Here is an 18,061-nt window from a genome sequence, read left to right as displayed (position 1 = left end):
GGATCATTATCACATGATCCTTTAGAAATCATTCTAATATGATGATTCATTATCAAAGTTGGAAACTGTTCTGCTGCTTAATATTTTCTCAGAACATGTGATACTTTTTTAGGATACTTTGATGAATAAAAAGTTAAAAAAAAAAGAAGCTATGTTTTTAAAATATAAATATTTTGTAATAACAATATACACTACTGGTCAGTAATTTGGGGTCAGTAATTTTTTAGTTTTTTTTTTTAAATAAAATCAATACTTTTATTCAGCAAGGATGTGTTAAATTGATAAAAAGTGATAGTAAAGAAAATATATTATTCGAATTTTTTTTATTTTGAATAAATGCAGTTCTTTTTAACCTTTTATTCATCAAATATATTAGACAGCAGAACTGTTTCCAACACTCATAATAAATCAGAATATTAGAATGATTTCTAAATGATCATGTGATAGACTGGATGTTACATGTGACACTGAAGGCTGGAGTAATGATATTGAAAATTCAGCTTTGCATCACAGGAATAAATTTTTTTTTTAAGTATATTCAAATAGAAAACTATTATTTTAAGTTGTAATAATATTTCACAATATTACTGTTTTTTCTGTATTTTTGATAAAATAAATGCAGGCTTGATGAGCAGAAGAAACTTCTTTCAAAAACATTAAAAATAGTAATTTTCCAAACTTTTGGTCTGTACTGTATGCATATATATATATATCAGTGGTGCACGGGTTGATCCAAAATGAGCTGTTAACCGCTGTTACGAGTCATCCAAAAATATTTTTAATGATATTTGGGTGGCGGGCGGTCAGGTCGTTCAAAATAAAGATGCCAATTAAACCTTTGTAATTTATATAGTACCAATTTTGAAATACGTAGGCCTGCACTTTATTGGCTGAATAACTGGCGCGATTATAGAGTGACCACCTGTCCCGCTTTATGTTGTACTGTACAGCAATTTTACCCTTTGTCCCGCCTCACGTAAATTCAGCATCTGTCCCGCTTTTTCATTCGACTCGCCTAATAAATACATGGATACGTTAGTCGATAGGCTGAGTCGTACATCAATCAAACTTTTGCAGTTGTTTAAAGATTGATATATATTTTAATTTGTTTTGTGTAAATTGTTTAAATTTAACCTCTGATGTATTTTGAATAATAACTCATTTTATAAAATATAATAAAAATACTCCTGAGATTAAATGTCTTTCAACCTATGTATGTACAAACTGAACCACCTGGGTCTTATAACTGGTGGTGGTGGTGGTGTACCAGTGGATAAGTCATGCCTTTGGTGTGAGAGACCCAGGTTCGAATCCACTGTGAGACACCTGACCAAGACACTTAACCCCTAGTTGCTCCAGAGGCGTGCGACCTCTGACATATATAGCAATTGTAAGTCGCTTTGGATAAAAGCATCAGCTAAATGAATAAATATAAATGTAACTGCGGTCCTGAAACTGCAACCGTTGCTATATCATCCAGTTCGGTAGGTGGCGTTGTCACAAAAAACCAGGGTCCTAAAACTGCAGCCTCCAGCTGTGCAGGTCAGGAACATAATATTGGCAGGTTAGGGCCGTTCACATATTGCGTCTTTTGCGTGCTCAAGATCATTATTTCAAATGTAGGCGCGCTATGCGTGGCCACGAAAAAGAGAAGATGCACTTTTAATAGCGAATGGACTGCAACATACTCTTAGTTAAGACCTGTAGATGGTGCAGCAGAGAGAGCTTTTTGCTTTTTATGCAAAAGCAGTTTTTCTGTGGGACACGGTGGAGAATACGACGTGAAGCGACATGGTGCATGTGAGTACCACAGAAAAAAAGCAAATCATCAAGAAACATGCAAAGCAGTGCAATCGTTTTTCAATAAACAAAGTTTCGGCAGCAGAAGTGATGAGTATTTATCATGCCGTACATCACACACATTCATATCCCGACTGCATTAACAAGTTTGCCCCAGTAATTCTTCCAGATTCTGAAACAGAAAAAAAAGCTGTAGAAACTTTGGGTGATATTTTATTATCCTGTAGGCTTTAGCCTATTTAAGTAATTAAATTAATATAAAGGGCTGACACATTTACTACTTTAAAAAAAAAAGTCAGGAAGCGGGTCGGGTACAATATTTTCTTTTCTTTCGCGGTCCGAGTTGCGGGCGGGTTAGTTGAAAACGTCGGTCGGGTGCGGGTTGTTTATACATTGACCCGCGCATCACTGATTAATCATTTGACAGGATTAATATATATATATAAGTTTTTGTTAATTATATTTATGTTTTAGAAGTACATGTAATTTCAGCTACCTGAAAATTAATAATGATCAATAATATAATTCCAGTATTACATTTAGCATGTTTTGAATTTGCAAACAGTTTTTTTTTCACAGAGCACTATACTTTTCCTAAAGTAAAGTCAAATTTAACATCTTTGACAGCTGTTTATACAAATATAAAAAGTCTAAAAATAATTCTAATGCCTGACAGAATAATAATTAGAACTAGAGCAGCTTTCAGTTCATCACGTGTTGCTGATCTCTTCATAATGTAATAGTATTAATAAATGGCCCTGTTGTTTCAACAAATTCTAGACGTGGGGGTTAGAACTGATGTTTACACTGACAACAAAAATGACTTCACTGTGTGTTTCCCCAACAACCCACATGAGTCAATTAGCCAAAGTACACAATGAGCTTTCACTACAGGCTGCTTCGCTTTTTTTTTTAAATTTTTTTTTTTTAATGTGGTTTCTTTGGAGACACAATTCTGTCAGCTACCTGTATATTACACAATTCTGTTGCCTGTGTTTTGATAATATAACATAGCTTTTATTGTTCATATGGTCATTTTGTTGTGCAATCTGTATGTTCTCGCAGGTCTTATCACTGGATGTTTCAACCAATCTGATCTTTCACCAAACTGACATTTTGTGAAAAAAAAGTGGTTGAATCGGAAAACCTAGACATGATGTTGACATGAATGAATGTTTTATGTAATCGTCATCGCTGATGTTTTAAGATAAGAAACAGAAGACTAAGTGTATTGTCTCAGGACAAAGAGCTGTATTGTTTTTTAGATGTTTAACCTCTTTTGCTCTCTGTTAGATTATATCCCAGAAGCAGCCACCTGAGTCCATCTGCTGTTCAAATGCAGGACAGACTAGACACAAGGTATATCAGGCTTTTACCTCCTGTCATTGCTCTCAGCCGTTCAGTGACCTGAAAATCTGATTGTTTCATGGTGTTATAGTGTAATTCATTTGATTGATAGAATGGAGTTATTGTCATCACTTGTTTTAGGTTATATAACTGTTAAGATACAGCTTCCTAACCAAATGGGAGATTGAGATTATTTAACACACATCCTGGTAAAAACATGAAGAGTATTTACACAGCTCATGTTCTCTATATATTTGAATAAATAGTGTTTAATAATTTGTTCATGTTTAATTCTGACCCTCTGTTTCCTGTTTCTGTCCTGACAACGTTATCTAATTTTATTGTCAAAATCTTTCTGCTGTATCATGACTTAAGAATGCTCCCTATGTGTTTTGAAGGTTTGTGTGAATAATGTACCTTGTGCTGGCCGAGCACTGAGGAATGATTTCTTATCCAATGGCCAGGATAACTGGAAAGCACATATTAAACTGGCAAGAATCATCAGGTAGGCTTCACTGCAATAATGTATTTGTGGTTATAAAATATGGCCATTCACACCAAAGGCTGATAACTATAGCTATACAGTTTAACCTTTGTACACTGTTGGGTATTTCAGAACCATAAATGCTTAAACTACATAATCATTCACAAAATTATGGCACTCAGAAATGTAGACCTTTAAAGTGAATTATACATAAAATGATGGGATTTTCTATAAACTAGTGCTGTCAAACGATTAATCGTGATTATTCACATCTAAAATACAAGTTTTTATTTACATAATTTATGTACAGTATGTGTACTTTTGTATATGTATATATAAATACATACACATGCATGCATATATTTAAGAAAACTGTTGTACTGTTGTTTATACGGTATATTAAATATATTCATTTATAATACAAATTATAGACATAATGACATAAATGTATATATTTTTAAATACTATATAAATATACACAGAACACATGCATTATGCAAACAAAAACTTTTATTTTGTATGCGATTAATCATTTGACAGCACTAATATAAACATGTAAATAAAATTATTAGAAATTGAAGCAAACATTAAAAAGCACCATAAATCTAATTCTATAACTATAGGGAAGTCCACACCACAGCTACAATATAAACATAATGGCACAGAGGAATGAAAGCAATGGAATCACTTTCAGAACAATATTTTTCCTGTTGAAATATAAAACATTGACAGTCAGTAAGAATTCACCTGAATATAAGGATCCCAAGCATTTAAAACAGTGGACAACGTAACTGTAGCATTCTATCATAATAAACAGAACATTAACGTCTGTTTAACATTATCGTTATAGTTATCGTTTTTGATGTAAATGGGCCTTTAATTTGAAGGGTCACATATAGTTGGGCCCAAAATCTTGACACTGAAAATGTTGAAATTCATAAACTTTCAATTTAACTTTAAATCTTAACCAAATAAAATATTATGGGATTACGAATAATCTTAAAAGATATGTTATGATATAAAATAAGATACATTTCAGATTCAAAACTTGATTGTACAAAATACCACACATCTTTCATCAGAAAACTATTTGGAAATACAGCACATCACCCCATCTTGAAATATTTAACTTAAGACTGAGCAACTGAATGGAATTTACAAGTTTATTTACCAAGCCACATTAACAAATATTTTATGAATCTATATATTTCAAAATGTACAAAAATGTAAAAGTGGTTTATAAATCTTTTTTTAAGCAATATTGGCCAGTGTTTATTTACTGAAAGCATTATTATCATAGTTTTATTTTGTTTAGTAAAATGTTTTCCTATATTCTCAGGAGGACATATATTGGTCTAGAGCTTGTGGAATGGCTGATGGATCGTTGTGATTTTATCCAGAACCGGACGATAGCTTCCAAAATCTGGAACATTCTCCTAGACTTTGGCATTCTACTTTCAGGTGCATAGACATACTGTTACTGTGAATGACTGGATCAGACGCACAAGCATTTGCTGTAGAATTTGGATGATTAATTGATTATATAAAAGCACTACTGTATGTGCATATTGAATCTGCAAAACAGCCTGGCTCCCTATGAGGTGCCTGAGCAGAAAAGAAAGTCTAGACTGCTTTGTGTCAGATGTTTAAACCTGTTGTTCCCTTGTTGTGTCCAGTGGAGCAGAACAATGTATTTGAGGACTCCAGGTCTTTGTACCAGTTCACCTTTGAGGAATGTGAGGCCCAGAGCTGTGATTTCAGAAATCAGGTCAACTGGACGAATGCAGTACATCTGCTGCTGCAGCTGGTCCCATACGTGCAGCTCCGCGGTGGGACCCAGAAGCGGTGAGCACATGTTTACACATAAAGCTTAATGATAGTGCTTTTTCTTAGGTCGAAGGTCATTAAGTATCTTGTCCCACAGGACTGTAAAACATAATAGCTTTTAATTTAGCATCCAGCGCTAACAGAACGTGCCTAGACCTGACAACAACCTTTATTGATTACTTTAGCAGAGCTAAACATATACAAAGAGGCTTTTAATTACTATGTTTGTTGTGATTATTTACCACTTGGTTTGTTTTTCTTGCCCTGGGATCCAAAAGATTTTTTGATGCAGGCTAAAGTTTTACATCTGTTCTTGAATCAGCGCCTTTCCCAGTGGACCGCAACGTTTTTTTTTTCTTTTGTTAGTTGGAACTTTCACAACTTTCTTTGAATTAATTTCTAATTTCCTAAATTCAAATTAGAATTGTAATTCTAGTTCCTGTTTGCTACCCCTGTTCAGATTTAATACAAATCTAGGAGTAGAGTGCTGCAAGTCCTAAAACCCAGACATTAAAAAGATATTTTATTCTAGAACACAATATCCATGAATAATACCACATTTCTTTGTGAACTCTCCATGACACTGTGACTCATTTACTAAACAAAATACTCCAAACAATCCCCATTCATGACCTTGGATGTCATTAAAAATAAACTATGCAGTTGTTCCTTATGCTGGGTTCCTTCTGATATCTGTACAAAGACGTGAACAAGCTGTTTAAACCAAACGCATCAAAGCGAACATTCTTTCACTCCATTTGTCCTACTGATGAGAGACTCAAGCACGTGGACTGTGTCAGAAAGTGAACGCGCTTATGTATACTGTATCCAGTGTAGACAAGATACCTGCAGTTATTGTAATTTCTATTAGCATTTGACGCGATTTGACACTCATGTTCATGTTATTTACATTCAGTATGCGAATGCTTTCACTGATTGCAATCACCGATGTTTACGTTCAGTAGAGCACGTGTGCATGCCAAAAGTAAACAACGCTCATTATGTTTACAATCAATATCTTAATTTGTGTACCGATGATGGTGTTCTTACGGGTTTGAAACAACATGAGGGCGAGTAATTAATGACAGAATTTTCATTTTTGGGTGAACTTTCCCTTTAAGCAACTGAACACCAGTGGGTGGGGCCTATGGTAAGAAGATGACTATTCGTCGATGTGTTGCTCTGGAGGCGGTGTTTATGCAAATGTTTGTGCCTGGGTGATGTCATCTTGCACCCCAGATCCAAAAGCAGCCATATTTGGAGCTTGATTAAATAAATGCTTTGTTTATAATGAGGAGGATATTTTAAGCTATACAACTTGCAAGATGTTGTAATGGTATAAATACCTCTTATATGCCAAAAGATCAAGGCAAATTTGATTTCTTATGTCATTACCCCTTTAAGCTTCAAAATTCATAAAAGTTGTGTTTACTCGTGAAGACACTAAAAATCAAACGTTTTCTTATTTTCTGTAATAATCTAAAAGGCAATGGAAAAATCCTATTGGCTTTCTTTCAAGGCATCAGTTAATACACATCACTTTATTGGTTAAAATGATTAGGAATTAGAAACATAGTGTTTTCTTTTTCTTTTCTTTTTTTAACTTGAGATTACATCTGCATTTGCGAGGATGAACTGTCTCTTTAAGACACAAAATTACAGTAGACAAATGGGGCTTGTCATAATCTGCAAACTATATTTTACAAAACCAATGACCTGTAATATGGACAGTGCTTGTAGATGATTGTAGGGCTCATAGAAAATGTAATGTATTGTCATCATTCAGGATTACTCCATAAGCATACTAATGTAGTAACGTCAGCTGCAGTGCCAGCCTTCACCAGCAGATCTCGTTGTGAGAGTACGGGACAGATGAATGATTTCGCTCCAGGCTCTGTCTGTCTCACTTTCAGATATTCAGACAGACCCAACCTGTTCAGAGTGACCTCTCAGAGTCTCATTTTGACCTTCCACTGTCTGTCAAAGCATATCTCATCACTTCTCAGACATGTCAGTATAAGATGCAGCCTATCCGTCTGTTTCTTACTGCCTCTGCACTTCGGTTTGTGCTGTTATGCTTTGTTGACTTTTCATAACATCTTTTAAAAGTTTTGAAACATTACTGATAGCTCCTCAAGGAGGTTTAAAAGTTCTTACGTTTTTGGGTCTTTAGTAAGACAGCTTTTTCTCTATCTTTTGAGCTTTTTATTGTTATTATTATTATTATCATTTATTTATGAAATTGTGTATACACATCCAATAAGACCAGTTACACACCTAAAAATCATCTGTCAACTATTGAACCTGTCTTTGTCTGTGTCTTCTACCCACAACATACAAAAGGTTTAGTACAGAGCCCTTTCAGTTGCACAGAAGCCCTGTCTGCATGAGAGCCAGCAGCTTACAATTTCTAGCTGTTTAAAAAAAAAATAAATAAATAAAAAAAAAAATATATATATATATAATGTATAATATATTTTTAAAAGATAATACACAATTTTCTTTTTAAATACACAAATCTGTTTATATGTTAATAATATATGTCATAATAAAAGATTTTACATAACATTACAATAAATATTAAATGTAACCAAATTACTTTTTTTACCTTTAAAAATAAAATGTGAAAATTTGTAAAACAAACCTTTTGTCAAAAATATACTGTAATATATGAAAAAAAGTAAATTATTAAATGTAAAAATTATATGTAAAAATTGAAATGTAATATATGTGTAAATATATATTGAACAACATTTAATTAATCTACCCTTTAATAAAATAAACAGATACTTAAAACTGTCAAATTTTAGATAATAAATATAACTATAAAAACGATATTAACATGACAAATGTAAAATTTCACACACAAAAAATACTATTCTTTATAAATTAAATTTAACATTTTATTAAAAAAAACAAATTCATAATTTTTTATTAAATTAAATGTAACATTGCAACTTAAACTATTTATATATCAAAATGTATTATAAGTATAAATGTTTTAAATAATATTAAAATAAAATATAAAAAATTATACATTAAAAATCAGAATGTCAGAACATCAGGATATATATATATATATATATATATATATATATATATATATATATATATATATATATATATATATATATATACATATATATATATAAACTGGGTCCAGTTAAAATATTGGCAGGACAAGTAAAACTCTGAAAAAGAACTCAGTATTAAGTCTTGTTGACCTCCAATGAGACGTGCAGCTCTGGTCTCACTCACCCAGATCAATGACGTGTAGCACTTTGGTAAACACGTAATCAGGAGGTCAGGGGACGTAAATGGAAGTTGAGCTATAGGTCGTGTCCCTCTGCATCATTTCCTGTCTGCTGGGACTGGGAAAGTTGGTCAGATTCTGTCCTAATGGCTTTGTCTAGGCAGGATGTCCATCTTTAGCGAGATCAAACCTGTTTTTAGGTCCCTCTGTCTGCGCCTCCGTATGCCCTGATTAAGCTCAGTAAAGTGATTTTGATTTTAGTATTTGATGTGATTTTTAGAAATGTTTATACCATGCAGTAAAAGCTAGTAACATATTTTACTTTACATCTTGTGAGTGTAAGTGTACACATCTTAATCTGTTTTAAGTACATGATAAATTACTATTAAAAATGGAGGAATAATGTGTGATACTATTAGTTTAAAATAACTTCTGTTTGAATATATTTATATATTTATACTACACGCTTCAGAGTCGCATGAAAGCATGCTCGAATCATTCTAATATGCTGATTTAGTGCTCAATAAACATTTATTATTAATGCTGAAAAAAATGCTTAATAATTTTGTGGAAACCATGATAAAAAAAAAAAAAAATTCAGTATTGTTTGATTCATAGAATGTTTAAAAAATCAAAAGAAAAGTCACACTACAAGACACTACCTGAAGTGTGTGTGTATATATATATTTAAGGTAAAATTATTGGTTATTTTAAGACTTATTAACACTGTCATAATGGATTCTCCCTTTTTTGCATGTTGGTTACACCACATGACTTTAATCTAGTAGATAAAAGTTTTTCAAATAAGAAATAATTATGAAAAACTATGCCAAACTACTTGATAAGCATTTCCTTTTCTAAAAAAAAAACCTTTGACTTTGTCCCCTAAAAATATCTAAATGAATTTCAATTAAGAAACTAAAACAAGTTCATACTAGAAGAAATTGTATGTTTAAAATGACATTTTTAAACACATTAAGTGTTTACAATACAAAAATTATCCAGACGGAAGAAAAAAAACTATTATTGATCCATTAACGTAGTACCATGTCCAAGGAAAAACAAAAAACAAAACCGTTCAGATGACTGATGTTAAAGTGTTATAACAGTGTTTTATTTTGTTCTATAGCTATAAAGAAGATGCCCAGAAACCATCTGATGTTTGTAATCCAGTTCTTCAAATGAGAGCATTGGAGCATCTCACTTCAACAGTAAGACAGCTTTATCTCTATCTTTTGAGCTTTTTATTATTATTATTATTATTATTATTATTATCATTTATTTATGAAATTGAACTGAGGATACACATCCAGTTTCACACCTAAAAATCATCTGTCAACTATTGAACCTGTCTTTGTCTGTGTCTTCTACCCACAACATACAAAAGGTTTAGTACAGAGCCCTTTCAGTTGCACAGAAGCCCTGTCTGCATGAGAGCCAGCAGCTCTACTGTAATGACTGAATCAGTACATTATTGTGGCCATGTGGTGCATGCTTAGCTTCCAGCTATTAAGGTAATGTTGCTGAACCTCTCCTCAAGGTGGCCTTGTGCACCTGCAGTCACCTTGGTAACAGAAATAGGACACTTCCTGTGATTTAGAGAGGATCGCCATTTGCATCGGACACCCTGGGAAACTGATGATGCTCGCTATAAATTTCACCTGAACCTTTGCATTGCTGTGTTCAGCTGAACAGTTGAGATGTTCAGTTTGATGGCTTAGTCAGTTAACTGTATCTTTAGCGTGTAGCTTGTGGTGGTGTTTAGGACACAATGTACGCATAATCAGTAACTATAGGATTTAGAGCAAAACCTAATAGTAAAATCAACTTGGCAAAAAGATGCCATAGTGGTTTGGCAAAAGATAATATTTATGTCAAAGCACTGAATGCATCAAGAAGTGCTGCATGGGGTATGAAATCTCGGTGCTCTTTGGTTGTATGGGATAGTATATATTTAAAAACTTGAACTCCAAGGCACTCGAATTGTATAGTGAAAAGTTAAAAAGCCTTCATTGCATCACTGGCTTTATACAGTACATTAAAACTCTTTTGGTGAGAGGTACATCTATGCGTTACGGCTACAAGCCTTCATCAGGGTGTGTGTAATCAAAATCATCTCAGTTCATTTAACAGCAGTTAATTATTCAAATTAGAAACACTTGGTCACTCTGTGTAGAGCAGCTAGAAGAAAGAAACACATTTCAAAGAGCAAGTCTTACACAATAAAATAGAAAAGAAAAAAATGTTTTTGAACACTTTTTACAAAAATGGTACAAAGTCTAATTCACCATTTAAGCCTGGTAATGTAGTTGCTTTCAATGTATAAATCCAGAAAGACTCTCTCTGTAACAACCTTTTAGCCCTATCTCCTCCTCTTATAGATTTCAGGAATATGTTCAATGCCTATAATTTTTAATGTACTTGGACTACCATGATTCATATCTCTATAATGTAGGACCATGGGGTATAACGGATTGCAGACTCTAATTGCATATTTATGCTCTGATAATCTGGTCTTTAATTTTCTTGTAATCATCCCTATATAAAAACAGCCACATGGACACTCCAGCCTATACACCATGAATGAAGTATTACAATTAATGAACGATCTTATTTTAAAATCAGAACTAGAGGATACATCTCTAAACACATCAGTCTTAACCATATTATCACAATGATTGCAGTTACCGCACCTGTAATTTCCTACACTTGAATTTAACCAAGTATTTGATTTCTTTGCGGGAAGATGGCTTCTCACCAATTTGTCTTTGATTGTAGGTGCTTTTCGAAACGCAATTGAAGGAAATTCAGGCATGACTTCTCTTAGATAGGGATCACTCATAACTATTTGCCAATTACTTTTTATAATTTTCTTAATTCTGTTTGCCTCTGTGCTATATTGTGTCACAAAATAGACTGAGTTGTCTTTTTCTTGTGATTTTTGTTTTTGTCTTAATAGCTCATCTCTACTAATATTTTTTACTTTGTTGTATGCTTTATTAATCACCTTATTTTTATACCTTAAATCCTATACGTTCTTTAAATCTTTGAGTCATATCCTCTGCCCTGATGTTAAAATCGTCTTCCCTTTCATATTCTATTCAACCTCTGGAACTGTCCTACTGGAATGTTCTCAGTCATCCATAAAGGATGGGAACTGTCTGCTCTTAGTATAGTATTTCTGTCGGTTTCTTTTCTGAAGATAGTAGTATGTAATATCCCATCACTGTCTTTAAGTATCTTGACATCTAAAAAGTTAATCTCAGTGTGTGAATACTCTAAACTCAACTTCAAATTAATATTGGTATTATTTAGATATGTGTGAAAAGCTAACATATCAGCCTCTCCATATCAATATGATATCATCTATATATCTGCCCCACCATTCAACATACTTCAAATAAGGATTTGAGAATCAAAGTCGGAGAATACAAATCTCTTTTCCCAAAATCCCAAAAACAAATTGGCATAACTTGGGGCAAAACATGCGCCCATAGCTGTACCTTCAGTAATTGCACAGGAAGATGTTACCACCTGCTGGGCATTGCTGCCTGTCGCACCTCCTCCAGTGCCCATGGGTCAGCTGCAGGGTCAACAGCCAGAAACCACCATTCACCAACGTTTCGCTCCTTTAATTCTGGAATGTCTCCTTTAATTTGTTTATAGAAATCATTTTGAAAGAAGAAGATATTGTTATTCAATGTCCATTCTGCTAGCTGTACAAAAAAACAAGCAGGTGTACTTTCAACAGATGATCTCATATCTAGGTAATATGCTAACGCTTCCAGTCCATCCTTATGGTCTATGTTTGTATATAGTGACTCTACATCTATAGTCACCAATATAGATGATTCAGTAATTTTCACTTTTTAATTTTATTCAATACATGAGTAGTATCTTGGTTAAATGAAGGAAGTTTACAAACCATTGGTTCTAATTTGAATAATTAACTGCTGTTAAAAGAACTGAGATGATGTTGATCACACACCCTGATGAAGGCATGTAGCCGCAACGCATAGATGTACCTCTCACCAAAAGAGTTTTGATGTATAAAGTCAGTGATGCAATAAAGGCTTTTTAACTTTTCACTATACAATTCGAGTGCCTTGGAGTTCAAGTTTTTAAATATATTTTTTTATAATATTTATGTATTTAAGTTTAAGATGATCACTTAGGTTTTTCGTTTTATTCACAGATTAATGTGTCGAACATAATTAATTTATATGCCATTGTCCAATCCTAAGAAAGTTCCCATGTCAGTTCATTTGAAAAATGAAGCGGATACTGTGGTATATCAAAAAAAATATGTTTGTTGCTTTTTGTTTTAGTTACTGAGCTGTGGAAAGGTAAAAGATTGTAATAAAGATTGATAAAAAAAAAGTACTGTAATGAGCTTTTTCTAAATATTTTATTGTGTGTGGGTAAGGAGTTGTTTTTAAGAATTTGAGATTACGAATACATATACATCACATGAAAGTGAAAATACTACCATTCAGTTTTTAATCAATGAGATTATTCATTCATTAATTAATTCATTTAATTTTTTTTAAAGGAGGTCTCTTCTGCTCACCAAAGCTGCATTTATTTGATACAAAATACAGCAGTAATATTAAACAGCACAAGTAATACGATATTAAGTCTTTGTAGCATTGTAAATGTCATTATTGCCAATCAATTTAATGCAAATAAAATTATTAATTGCGTTAACTTCTTAAAAAACAAAACAAAAAAATTCTTATGGACCACAAACATTTGGATTTGTATTTCTCTTTCAGATAAATGCTGTTTTTGAACTTTCTATTCCTCAAATAATACTTGAAAAAATCATTGATAATAATAATAAATGTTTACTGAGCAGCAAATCAACATATTTAAATAATTTGTGAAGGATCATGTGACACTGAAGACTGGAATAATGGCTGCGGAAAATTCAGCTTTGCCAACATAGGAGTCTTAGATCGCTGTGGTATATTTGTAGCAATAGCCAAAATACATTGTATGGGTCAAACTTATTGATTTTTCTTTTATTCAAAAATCATTAGGATATTAAGTAAAGGTCATGTTCCATGAAGATAGTTTGTAAATTTCCTATTGTTAATATATAAAAACATAATATTTGATTACTAATATGCATTGCTAAGAATTCATTTGGACAACTTTAGAGGCCATTTTCTCCATATTGTTATTTGTTTGCACCCTCAGATTCCGGATTTTCAAATAGTTGTATCTCGACCAAATATTGTCAGATCCTAATAAACCATACATCAATGGAAAGCTTAATTATTCAGCTTTCAGATCATGAGCAGAACACTCTTTAATGTTTTCATAAAAACACTCTTTAATGTTTAAATATTTGCATAATAGCAGTTATTCCTTGTGTATTGGCCAGATTCATCCTTTAGGTACAATGCTATTGTGAATCAAATCAGGAAAAAAAGGTGGAGACAAAAATCATGTTCCCACTGTAAATGATGTTCATGTACACCGTTTAATTCTTTAGGTTTTTAGTGGAAATGGTTACTTGGTGCCGATCATTTGTATTTGGCCTGTGCAGGGTCACAGTGGCACGGGTCCCAGTCCAGCTCTGTTTATCTTTGGCCTGAGTCTGTACACTCAGAACAGGGGCTGTCACATCGGATGGCCCCATAGGACATGTAGATTTTATGGGCCACTAAGCACAGTTAAACAACTCCATTACATACCTGGTTTACCAATGCACAAACCTCCCCTGGTCAGACAGCAGATGGACTTCTCCTCATAAGTGACTGATATTTCCTTTCAGATGCTTGATGGATTGGATACATTTGTATTCATAATGTGCCGTGTGCTGTGGGATTTCAATGCAGAGTCTCTGCCTCAGATCACATGGATTTGGGAAGAGTGCAGTCAGATCACGAATAGACCACTTGAAAGTTTTGAGCTAAGTTTTTATGGATTCTCAAAGGAATAATACAGCAGTTGGGAAATCAAAGGCAGGCCCGCTTAAAAGAATAAGTAATGGTGTCTTTTTATCCCCATGCTAAAGAAAAAACTTCCAAGTATGAATCAATTTAGAGAAGTGAATGTTTTCCTCTGTAAAAACAGCGCTGAAGTTCAGTGCAGCACATGTTGAATCATAGCTTTAAAGTAGTATGTGTATCTTCAGAAACTGAAAAGCACAGACCCAGAGAATACAGTTTCCCAAGCAGCAGCATGCTTGTGATAAAAGGCTTCTGTAAGTTTTGAGTCCACTATATCTGAATGTTTGAAAGAAGAACTAACCATACAACGAATTTATCTTTTAATAGGTGCAGAATGAACTGTTGGCAGCTCTGGCTCGTAAGACACAGACTAAATCAAGTAAGGATTATTCTGTGTCACTTTTTTATTTGGCTTTTCAGCATTTTGTTTGCATTTGAGCATTGAGTAGCTTTAAGTCAGCTAAATGAATAAATGTAAATGTAAGTATTTGTCTAGATTCTTTGCCTATCAGCTGCATATATATAAATGTTTTTCCTCAGTGAACTGGTTTTTAGTTACCACTCAGTTAAAGCTGGGACTTTTATGTCACCTGTGGTATTTGCCAAGAATACAGTAAATGACTAATGGTCAAAAAAGATGTAACACTTTACTGTAAAATTTAGTTTGTTATTAAAAATGAAATAGTTGATTGTCATTGATAGTTCTTGAATCGTAATATACCAACTGAAGTAAACAAATTGACCTTTACTATAAAGTGTAGCCTATTTTTTTCTTGGACACTTTTTCTTAGGTGTTTCCTCTCACACTAAACTCTTATTAACATGCCTAGTATATGCGTCTAGTATTTTCAGTTATAACCAAACTTTTCCCAAAGTAACCCTAAGTCAAAATTAATTTTTGTGGTAATAATTAATATAAATAATATATATTATACTTTTTATACACATATTAGTTATATGTATTATGAATTACTGTATGAATGTGTGTGTATATATATTTATTTATTTCTGTTAATGTTCATTTTGTTTCAAGTAACATATTTTTATGTTTTATGGTTTTAGTTAACAATAATAATCCTGTATCAAATGGAATCCTGTTTTAGAGATTACTATAGTATAAAATTACCATAAAATGATAGTAATGTTGTTTTTGTTAATAGTGTAAGATGGTGTTCCACATGAACTGGAATAAAAATCTATATTGCTCCAAAGGAAAGCACAAAGCCAGACAGTCCATCACACCCCCCTGGTTCTCAGCTGTAAATTTCTTGTTTTCCAGTAATGGAGGAGAGCAGTCCACAGCACAATACCAACACCCCAGGATCCTCTCCCAGTCCTGCTGTGCGCAAGGTAATGAGAAAACAGATTCCAAGGCAACGGCTTAACATTGACAGTGTGTGTATGTGCTGGTCTGCATGTATGTTTTGCTGAGCTCAACAGCTGTCCAGGTTGTCCAGGGCTGTCCATATGTCCCCTGATTGAGCACCGCTTTCCTGCAGCTCAGTCATCAGTAGAAAGCCCTTGAACCGGCAGAAAGAAAAGGGCTTGTGATTGGAGATAGATGGATACTCTATACTGTGTGTCAGGACAGAGCCTTGTGCCTGACTGTGAGGTTCTCAGCTTTTCCACAGTGCAGTGTAATAGCTGATGGTTCACTGCAGCACATCTGACGGGACTGTGATCAAGACAACAAAATAGCAGCGCTTCACAAGGACAAATAATGTTTCAAAGGCAGCGCTGTACAGATTGTAACATACACCATCTTGTCAGAATACTATAAGCCGGTGTTTTTCAAACTCTTTGCTTAAAGCGGCAACCCAACAGAGAACCAAAATTGTTTATCGTACAAATGTAAACAAAATGTCTTTAAAATCAAACACAGGAATGTAGTAGTATTAACAAAAACTGCTTAGATCCAAAAATATTAAAAATAATTAATATGACATGGGCTAAATAGGAAAACGGCACAGATTTTTGGCAGCTATAAGCAATAATTATTTCTGTTTTTAAGCCCATACTGATATATTAACCCATGTTATATATCAAGACTTGCCTTTTTTTTTTTTTTTTTTTGAGGACACAGAAGTTCAGATATCTTGCTTGTTCATGCTTGTAATGACACAAAACATCATGTAGACTGGAAAACTGTATAATTTTAACAAATATAGTCCTATTGTGAACCACTGGGGTAAAGAAATTATGGCTAATGTGTTTTTTGTTTGTTTGTTTTCAATTGGTAGGCACGCTAAAAGAAATTATGGCCAGTAAATGTTTTTTTTGTTTTTTTTTAATGGGAAGGCCAACCAGAAAAAATAAATAAAAAATATGGCCAGAAATTGTATTTTTTTTTTTTTTTTCAGTAGGTAGGCCAGCTAAAAGAAATTGTGTTTTTTGTCGTCTTGCCTTGTTGTCATACCCCTGGACCTGTTTTGTTGTGTTTTCTGTCTCATGTGCCCCCCTTGACCCAGTTTCTGCCTTGTTTGATTGTGTTCATTTGGTTCAGGTGTGTCTCATCAATTACCATCGTTTAGTCCGGTATTTAAAGTGTAATCTATCCTGTGATTTTTTTTGTCCAGTGTCATCCATGCTATTTGATACGTGTGTGTTCCTGCTTGCCCTGTGTTACCCCTGGTTTTGGATTATTAAAGACTGTTATTTGTATTTCTCCTACATCTTTGCGTTCCTTGACTCCTCACAGTAGTGAGAGAAAGAACACCGGACCTACAAAAGAAGTTTATTTGTGTGTTCCCCTCTGTTTGTTTTCCGCATTTTGTTCAGTGTTTTGTTTACACTTTTATCCCCATGGATCCCTTCGACCCCTTCTCCTGTCTAGGAAATCTCCTCCTCCTGCTGGAGCAGGGTGGAGAGATCACTCGAGGGCCAAACCAGACTGTTTCTCTAAATCGCCCATATAACCAGCTATCACAGATAATGCACTTGCAGAGCACCATTGTCCGAAGATGTCCCTCTAGCAAATTTCACTGCCTTCCCACTGTGCGGATCTCAAGCCCGAGCCCACTGTTGACAGAGAGTCTGAGACCGCCGCAAACACCAAGTCATCACCGCATGGAGTGACAGAGCTGAGGATTGCTGCGGTGCCAGAGCTGATTATGATATCAGTTCAGGTGCGAGAACCAGCTACAATGCCCACCACGAGGGAGAACGGTAAGACATTCTGTTCCTGAGTCAACCCCGTTGACTGATTTACTCCCAAGCCCTATGATGACTGCAACTACCTCCTTCACCTCAGCCCAAAAGAGGAGAATGAGGAGGAAAATACTGTTGGTTCTAGCCCCTGGCCAGAGTCGAGAGATGGCTCTAGCCCCTGACCAGAGTCGAGAGAAGGCTCCTGTTCCCACATCTAGCCAAGAGAGGGCTATTGTTCCCACG

At 34.1% G+C, this 18,061-nt stretch overlaps 1 protein-coding gene across 2 annotated transcripts in view; it reads left to right on the top strand.

Moving 5' to 3' along the window:
* LOC132158188 (rap guanine nucleotide exchange factor 5-like) overlaps nt 1–18,061 on the top strand; it is a 58,400-nt gene that overhangs the window by 1,428 nt on the left and 38,911 nt on the right. For both annotated transcript variants that reach the window (XM_059567511.1, XM_059567510.1), the window contains exons 2-8: nt 3,094–3,159; nt 3,546–3,652; nt 4,971–5,092; nt 5,308–5,476; nt 9,841–9,922; nt 14,999–15,050; nt 15,951–16,021. In XM_059567511.1, coding sequence (XP_059423494.1) covers nt 3,094–3,159; nt 3,546–3,652; nt 4,971–5,092; nt 5,308–5,476; nt 9,841–9,922; nt 14,999–15,050; nt 15,951–16,021 — 669 coding nt within the window. The remainder of the gene's footprint in view (nt 1–3,093; nt 3,160–3,545; nt 3,653–4,970; nt 5,093–5,307; nt 5,477–9,840; nt 9,923–14,998; nt 15,051–15,950; nt 16,022–18,061) is intronic.

The sequence above is a fragment of the Carassius carassius genome, chromosome 15, assembly GCF_963082965.1.
Source record: "Carassius carassius chromosome 15, fCarCar2.1, whole genome shotgun sequence".
Classification (NCBI taxonomy): domain Eukaryota; kingdom Metazoa; phylum Chordata; class Actinopteri; order Cypriniformes; family Cyprinidae; genus Carassius; species Carassius carassius.
The sequence above is the reverse complement of the archived record's forward strand: the minus strand, read 5'-3'. Positions and strand labels throughout refer to the sequence as shown.